Source organism: Prunus mume, linkage group LG5 (assembly GCF_029339155.1).
Source record: "Prunus mume cultivar Tortuosa linkage group LG5, ASM2933915v1, whole genome shotgun sequence".
Classification (NCBI taxonomy): Eukaryota; Viridiplantae; Streptophyta; class Magnoliopsida; order Rosales; family Rosaceae; genus Prunus; species Prunus mume.
Window position 1 is genome coordinate 25,843,846 of NC_142702.1, and position 8,611 is coordinate 25,852,456.

The 8,611-nt window shown below is 39.2% G+C and overlaps 2 protein-coding genes across 2 annotated transcripts; one reads left to right on the forward strand and one right to left on the reverse strand.

The window, feature by feature from the left end:
* Positions 1-1,087: 1,087 nt before the first annotated feature.
* Positions 1,088-4,530, forward strand: LOC103332677 (uncharacterized). The gene is made up of 4 exons (XM_008235427.2): positions 1,088-3,157; positions 3,561-3,762; positions 3,871-4,067; positions 4,161-4,530. The coding sequence occupies exons 1-4, from the start codon at positions 1,357-1,359 to the stop codon at positions 4,238-4,240; spliced, it is 2,280 nt and encodes a 759-aa protein (XP_008233649.2). The 5' UTR covers positions 1,088-1,356; the 3' UTR covers positions 4,241-4,530.
* Positions 4,531-5,457: 927 nt separating this feature from the next.
* On the reverse strand, positions 5,458-7,993 carry LOC103332678 (Concanavalin A-like lectin protein kinase family protein). Its single transcript, XM_008235428.3, has one exon. The coding sequence runs from the start codon at positions 7,764-7,766 to the stop codon at positions 5,688-5,690; it is 2,079 nt and encodes a 692-aa protein (XP_008233650.2). The 5' UTR covers positions 7,767-7,993; the 3' UTR covers positions 5,458-5,687.
* Between the last annotated feature and the right edge of the window lie 618 nt (positions 7,994-8,611).

Genomic DNA, 8,611 nt, shown 5'->3' on the forward strand with positions numbered 1-8,611 from the left:
GAAGTAATTCAAATTTCGAAGTACCCCCCATGATGCCTCTCACTTTAGTTCCTCTTTTATCATAAGATTCCATCCCTTTTTCTTATTACTACCACCGCCCCATTATAATAGCAATTTTTTTGTGGATTGGATCTATATTAAAAATTAATGAGAGACTTTACTTTTTAGATTTTCCAAAGATGCAAGTGGTATGGAGCAAACCTCAAATTTTCCAATGGATTTGCAGCTTCAATGTTAAATCTCATTTTCACCTACAATTATTAATCTTAATCCGTTAATGTCCATTAGACTTTGAAGGTCGATGCAATTCACATTTTATATCATTTCCTTAGCTAGTAATATACATGTGTAAGTCTTTGTATGCCGTTTTGGCTTATGAATAAAACTCTCTTCTAAAAAAAACACATACATGTGTCAAGTGTTATGATAGATGTATACAACTTTATGTGTTTATCACTTTCATCATATGAATATCTTTATGCGTCTATCACTTTCATCATACGGATTATCTATCAAAATTCTATTTTTATAGGTAACTTCAAGTAGAAATATTGGTCAGTTGAAACTATATTTAAATAGAAAATGTGGGTTTCTTTTTGGTAAATTATTCAGCTAGTTAAATTTTTTTTTGAAGGATAATCTTGTGTCTGAAAAAAAAAAAACTTCCTCCAAAACAAGAAATTGTCAGTCTCTGAATCCAATCGAAGAAGCTTTTTTTTATATACTTAATTAAAAGAACCTTTATATTTTTATGTAACAAGAAATTGAATTTTAAAGACAGACCAAAAAAGAAACCAGACCCAGACCTGAAGTGTAACTACCGCGAATCGCCGGTTCATTTGATTTTGCCGGGCGCCGGCCGGTCCGAGTTTCAAGTTGAGTCACGGCTTGTTAGCGAGGAAACCGGAAGGTTCGGTTTCTCGTTTTCCAAAACCGTTTAAACGAATGTCACTCTGACCAGATCAACCGTTAAGCCCAATATAAATAAAGAAACAATGGTCAGTATAAGCGGTTGAGCCCAAACCCTAACCGGTCCATCCGGTCGCTCCCCCACGGTTTATAATCCCCATTTTAACCACCCCAACTCGGTTCTGTTTCCCAAATAGACTTCTCTCTGTTTATCAGAAGTATTAAAAGAACAATAAACAAGTAAGCTCTCTCTTCTTCCTCTCTCACCCTCAATTTTTATATGTTTAATTTTATTGAGTGAAGTATATGCACCGTATTGATGCTGGGATTGATGGGTTTCTGTTGAATTACTTGGTTTAACTTTGAATTGAAGAAGAAAGTGATTGTCTTGTTGTAATGGGTTTTGGCCTTTTTTGCAAATAAGTTAAGTTTTTGGAGGTTGTGGATATGGCTTCGGGTCTGGTAATGGAGCCTGTACCGATTACATCACAAAAACACGACCCTGCATGGAAACATTGTCAAATGTTCAAGAATGGGGAGAGGGTTCAACTCAAGTGTATATATTGTAGCAAATTGTTTAAGGGTGGTGGGATTCATAGGATTAAAGAACACCTTGCTGGTCAGAAGGGTAATGCATCTACTTGTCTACTGGTTCCACCCGATGTTCGGGCTTTAATGCAACAGAGTTTAGATGGGGTTGTGGTGAAGAAGAGAAATAGGCAAAAGCTTGATGAAGAGATTACTAATATTACTCCATCACCTCATGGTGAGGTAGACTCACTTGCCCTTCACAGTGATGTGAGTAATGGGATTCAGTTGATTGGAGCTCCCGTGACGCTTGAACCCAATTCGGAGTTGTTAGTGAATCAAGAGGGCATGACAAGTGAGAGGAGTCTGGATAGAAGGAAAAGGGGGAGAGGTAAACATTCTTTCTCAAGCCATGGTGCTTTTGGTGTTACCAATAGTGCTGCATTAGGTTCTAGAAAAGTGAACAATTATGTTCACGAGGCAATTGGACGGTTTTTGTATGATATTGGGGCACCTCCAGATGCGGCAAACTCTGCTTATTTCCAACCGATGATTGATGCAATTGCTTCAGGAGGTTCTGGGGTTGAGCCTCCCACGTACCATGATCTTCGAAGTTGGATATTGAAGAATTCAGTTGAAGAAGTGAGGAATAATACTGATAAATATAGGGCAATGTGGGGAAGAACTGGTTGTTCAGTTTTGGTTGATCAGTGGAACACGGAGTCAGGTAAGGTTTTGCTAAGTTTTTTGGTGTACTGTCCTGAAGGAACAGTATTTTTGGAATCCGTGGATGCATCAGACATTATAAATTCCTCCGATGCTCTTTATGGATTGCTTAGGAGAGTGGTAGAAGATGTTGGAGTAAAAGATGTGCTGCAGGTGATTACTAGTAACGAAGAGCAATATATGGTTGCAGGGAGAAGGCTGACTGATACTTTCCCTACTCTATATTGGACTCCATGTGCAGCTCGGTGCCTAGATTTAATACTTGAGGATTTTGGTAGCATTGAGTGGATAAATGCAGTAATCAAACAAGCTAGATCTCTGACAAAGTTTGTGTACAATCATAGTGTAGTATTGAATATGGTTAGAAGGTCTACTTTTGGGAATGACATAGTAGAACCAGGAGTCACTCGCTATGCTACAAACTTTACAACATTAAAACGACTGGTTGATCTGAAACACTGCTTGCAGGTCATGGTTACTTCACAGGAGTGGATGGACTCCCCATATTCAAAGGAACCGGAGGGATTGGAGATGTTAGATCTTATTAGTAATCAGTCATTTTGGTCCTCATGCGTCCTGATTGTTCGTCTGACAAATCCCCTCTTGCGAGTTTTGAGAATGGTTGGTAGTGAGAAGAGGCCTGCGATGGGATATATTTATGCTGGAATGTATCGAGCAAAGGAAACAATTAAAAAAGAACTCGTTAAGAGGGAGGAGTACATGGTATATTGGAACATTATAGATCAAAGATGGGAACAGCTGTGGCATTTTCCTCTTCATGCTGCAGGCTTCTACCTTAACCCCAAAATATTTTACAGTATTGAAGGAGATATGCATGGTGATATCCTCTCAGGGATGTTTGATTGCATAGAGAGATTGGTTCCTGATACCAAAGTCCAAGATAAAATCATCAAAGAGCTAAATTTTTACAAGAGTGCTGCTGGAGATTTTCGGAGGAAGATGGCAATTAGAGCTAGAGACACTCTGCTTCCTGGTGAGTGCCCATTGTTCTAGATTTGATTGTTATTTATAGCTGCTGTATCATGACTTACCTCACAATGGTTTATTTATTAGCACTTTTGAAGAAACTGCTCGATATGCTTTCGTGCATGCTAAGTGAGATGACATTGCCTTTTCAATTCAAGTAGCATATATTACCACTTATAAGCATTTTTACGTATTAGATCACTGAGTGCTTTACTTCCAAATTTAATAAGTCTTCGATTCCGTTTAATCCTGGTAAAGATTGAAGCTCTTTGATATTTTGGGTGTATTTGGTGTAACCATGACACCAAGGGAAAACCTTCCAGGCACATATTGCAAGTATTCTGTTTCTCATATTATTTTAACCTCTTTCACACATTTAGCTAATTTTTTCTGTAATATACTTGTCTTAGCTGAATGGTGGTCAACATATGGAGGAGGTTGCCCAAATTTGGCACGCTTGGCAATCCGTATTCTCAGTCAGACTTGCTGTTCGATTGGGTGTAGGCAAAATCAGATTCCTTTTGAGAAAGTACACAACATAAGAAACTCCCTTGAGCGTCAACGTCTCAGTGACCTTGTCTTTGTTCAGTACAACTTACGACTGAGACAAATGTAAGCAGAAAGCAATTGACCCTGTATGGATTTAGGAATGGTGGTCGAAAATTTCAAGGGAGAAAAGTTCCTTTCTTTTTGATAATAATATATATGTTTTTCCCGCAGGGTTGGTAAGAACACTGAACAGGATTTTATGGATCCCATATCATTTGACAGCATTAGCATTATTGAAGACTGGGTTTCAGGGAAGGACATGTGCTTAGAGGACCATGGAAGTTCAGATTGGATGACACTGGATTCACCCTCTGCTAGCACAATGCTTTTAGGGCCCTCAAATGATGATGCTGAAGAATTGGGCTCCGGTAATTTTATACTTGGATGTGGAGAGTTGCTTAATACTGAATAAACTTTGTTCCTAATTACACAGTACACTAATTATCTTGGTCTATATGCAGGGTTTTACGATTATGAGATTTTTGGTAGGGGGAAAGACTCTGAAGAGGAAAATGTTGAAGACAATGTAGAAAATCATTAGAACCTTATGCATGAGGCAGTTCTGTATCTCAAGAACCCACGGTTACGAATTGCCACCTTGTTCTCTGCAATCAAGCAGAGGAAGATGTAGAGAAGTAGATGTGCATGCGGTGTCTGGCAAATTTTTGAAGCGTCCAAGACAGTTTTCAATTTAGAGAATAGTGCATTGTAGCTGATAAATAGAAGCATATAGTTGTAGCAGTTAAAATGTTGTTTATTCTAATACGTCTCGTCTGTTTGTAGATTTACACATTCGAACCGTTAGAAAGATAAAATCTAGATTGTTGTTTATCCCATCTTGTCCTCATTCAGTGACACCTTTTATTACAGATGAATTGAGTATGAAGCTGGTTTTGTTTCATGATATCCGTTTGGATGAGGAAAAATAACTCTAAATTTAGCTAGAAGTCGGGAATTTAAGAGGAGAAATCGACAATTCCTTTGTTTGGCAACTTAAGCGCGGAATTTATTAAATGACGAGCAGAAAAAATCGTGAAAATTGAGGCATCAAATTTCCGAGTTTAATTTCCACCAAAATATGTGTCATTTCACAATTTCTATAGTGTCATTCACAAAATTCTGTCATTTACAAAATTTGACATACATAAATCCAAACATTGAAAACTTCAATTGCCGAAAATTTAAATGATGAAAATTTAAATTCCGTCATTTTAGAATTCTATGTAATTTTCAATTCCTTCATCCAAACAGAGGATAAAGAGTGTTTATATCTCCCTTTGCACAGTTGACACTGCAACAATTTAATTGCTATGGTTCGAGAATTTAATCCCTAGGGTTCGAGAATCTAATTGTTTGGATTCGAGAATCTAATTGGTTACGTTCGATAAGCTAACTGCTAGCTGAAGAAGAGCTGCCTTTTGGACTTGAATCTTCCTTTTCAAGACTTTGATTGCAAGGTTGTTCAAGTACGACAAAAGTCACTGTTGGTTGTTGGCTCTCTGCAACCAACCCTTCATTAATTACATTAAATAAACTAATCCAGCATAGCTTAGTCTTTCTCTGCACTACTTTTAACTGGACAGAAATATTTCCACACGGAACCTTTGGGAATTTTGATACAATGAACCTGTACACGCGAGCACCAAAAAAGTTTAAAACATGATGTTCTTGAACACCACATGTGGATTCAAACAGTGACACAAATTTTGTCTTTCACATGGGAAAAACAGAAGCAATAATGTAAATACTCCTATAAGATGAAAGAGGAAGCCTCACCATAACTGCAGATTAAAGAACAGAAACATCATGTACACCAGAACATTTACAATCCAAAATGGGGTGACATAATAATCAAATTTACATGGAAACAAAAAAAATACTAGCACAGCTATAATTATACAAAAAAAGAGAAACAAAACCCAAAAGAAAAAAGAAAGACATAGAGAGAGAGAGAGAGAGAGAGAGAGAGAGAGAGAGAGAAATTGACACTATCTTGGGCAGCTACCACCATTTCTACCAGATACTGAGAGAGGTGAGCTTGAAGAAGCAGCTTCAAAATCAACATCTGCATCATCACATGACCATGCACTTGCCTTCTCAAAATATGAAGATGTTGGATACGAATGCACATAATCCTCAAACTCACCACCACCCTCACTGTCCTTTCTCCCATCATACGCCCCAGGAGACAAAACCACCTCAGGCAGTGCCACCTCACCCTGCAAGTACCTCACCACCTGTCTCATTGTAGGTCTTGCCTTGGGGGTATTATTGGAACACATTATGCCAAGTTTAAGCACCACAACAGCCTCAAGCTCATCAAACTCACCCTCCAATCTTGCGTCCACAACATCAAGAATTGTACCATCTCTCCACTTGTCCCAAACCCAGTCCACCAAAATGAGCTCCTCAGGCATGGCTTTGGCCTCAATGGGTCTCCTCCCACAAACCACCTCAAGCAAAAGAGCTCCCAGAGCAAACACATCAGAGCTGGGAGTAGGTTTTCCAGTCCGAGTCAACTCAGGAGCGAGGTAACCCAGTGTGCCAACCACCCTGGTTGTTGTTGGGTTTGAGCCATGCGCATACAGCTTAGCAAGACCAAAGTCACCAAGCCTTCCATTTAGCTCAGAATCCAACAACACATTTCCTGCTTTAATGTCTCTATGAATCACAGTTTGCTCCCAACCTTCGTGTAAATACAATAGCCCTGAAGCTACACCTTTGACAATCCTGAACCTCTGCTCCCAGCTCAAAATTGCTTTGGGGTTTTCAAACAGGTACTTGTCCAAGCTCCCATTAGGCATAAAATCATATACAAGCAACAAATCACCACGCCTACGACACCAACCCAATAATTGAACTAGATTTCTGTGGCGAAGACGACCAATGCTAGCAATTTCAGACACAAATTCTTGAAGACCCTGTTTTGATTCATTGGATATTCTCTTAACAGCAACTTGGGTATTTGAGTTTGGCAAAGTTCCCTTATAAACTTTACCAAACCCACCAAACCCAATTACCTCTTTTTCTCTGAAGCCTCTTGTGGCATGCTTCAGCTCCTGGTATGTGAATCTGTGAGGACCAATGTCAAGCTCCCAAGCTTCAATCACCTCAGCGTTCTTGATTCTGTGAATGATGTAGAAAGCCAACCCAATGCCTAAGATCAAGACCAGAAAAGCAGAAACAGAAACACCCACAATTACACCTGTGTGTGTTTTTTTGGGCCCAGGGAGTTTAGGCAGAGCATCCAAAGAGAGAGACTTGGCATCTCCATTCATTTTGAAGCTCCAACCAGAGACATAGTGCGAGCTGGCTAGCAACCCAGTTGAGGCAGAGAAGCCAACGTACATAAAATCTTGAAAAATTGGAGAGAGATCCACATCGAAGGTTAAAATTGGAGATGTGGGTTTGATAGAATTAGGGGAAAGCTTAACAGTTACCTGGTTTTTCACTGAATCGTAATCTACCCAGGCCTGGATTACGTGACCACTTTTGAGATTGAGGCTCTGTTTTGTTGAATTTTGACTGGTGAAATACCCAGCTGCAGTTGATTTGTTGGAGGCCAAGCTGTTTATATCGATGCCAACATGGTTGTCATTGATGTCGCCAAATTCAAAGTCCTGCACAGTGTCAAATTCAACAGCAAAGATGTGGTTTGAGAAGTTGCCGACGACTGTGGCGTTGAGAATACCAAGGTACTGGCTTGGAAGAGACCCAGGAAGCTCCTTTGAAGGTGAGATTATGAAGGCGAGGCCATGGCCGCCGAGCTTGGGGTACTCTGGGACTATAGTGAAAGCAAAAGCGGTGGAAAAGGAGAAAGCTTTTCCATCAGTTGAGTTCTTGAATTTGATTGGAGAAGAATAGAAAGCGTGACCCAAGACTCTAAGAGTGTCGTTTGTGAGCTTTAGCATGCCATTGGGCTCGATCTCTGCGACCCCATTTAAGCTCATGTTGCTGCCAACGCCACTGAACCCATTGAAGTGGAGCTCTTCATCAAGCTGAGACTTTACTGGGTTTGTGAGGAAAAGGAGAAAAACCAAGAAAAGTATGAGTCTTTGATATGCCATAAGTTGACAGAGGGGAGAGAAACGGAGTTTGTGAACCAGATGGAAATGGAGTTCCAGTGCTATTATGCTGGATTAGCTAGGTTAAGGTGTCGGTGTATATGAAATTGTTTTTCATATTTTCTAATTGTTTAGTGCGTTGCTTTGGCTGGTTGTGGAGGAAGGGAAAGAGAAAGAAGCAGATGGTATGGGGATGTCGGGTTGTATTTCATTTGAGATAACTGAGTAGGATTGAAGGTATTTTACCACTAGGCCATTTGAGCCTCCACCACCAACTTTGATTCTTTGAAACCACATATGGTTGTTAGGTCGGTTCACTTTCCGCAACTTCCATTTTTTTTTTCCTTTTCCAACTCCACCCATAAAATCGACTTTCAAGGTAATTTCCACAAACATCTAATCATGCACAAAATACATCCCAATACATGTAATCATGTACACAATGCATATATAATATCAGGTAAATTCCATTTGTTTCTTTTGGATTTATAAGAATTTGAATATGGAATGTCTTTTATTTACCGTTGACGTTGAGTTATCCAATTAATTTTTCGTAAAATCCAAACCCACCTATCATTATCCGTTTAAAAATGCATCATTACTCACAAGCATTGATGGGTGAAAACACAAAGAAAACACAAAGTTAACTTTGTCACGGTGTTTAAGTTGAAGAAGTAAGAGAAGATAGTAAAAAATACATGGCGTTCGCACAATGCATGATAATAATAGCAGAGAGGGTGAATTTTTTTACTCAATAATTCACACAAGAGTTCCTATTCGAAATGTGAGAAGACCACTTAATCAAAAAAAAAAAAAAAAGAAGTGAGAAGACGTTTCACAATTACCAA

Excerpts from the sequence above, each read along its gene's own strand:
- LOC103332677 (XM_008235427.2), top strand. The coding sequence starts at position 1,357 with ATGGCTTCGGGTCTGGTAATGGAGCCTGTACCGATTACATCACAAAAA. Across the intron at positions 3,763-3,870 it reads AACTTACGACTGAGACAAAT|GGTTGGTAAGAACACTGAAC; the intron begins GTAAGCAGAAAG and ends TTTTTCCCGCAG. Across the intron at positions 4,068-4,160 it reads TGCTGAAGAATTGGGCTCCG|GGTTTTACGATTATGAGATT; the intron begins GTAATTTTATAC and ends GTCTATATGCAG.
- LOC103332678 (XM_008235428.3), bottom strand. The coding sequence starts at position 7,766 with ATGGCATATCAAAGACTCATACTTTTCTTGGTTTTTCTCCTTTTCCTC.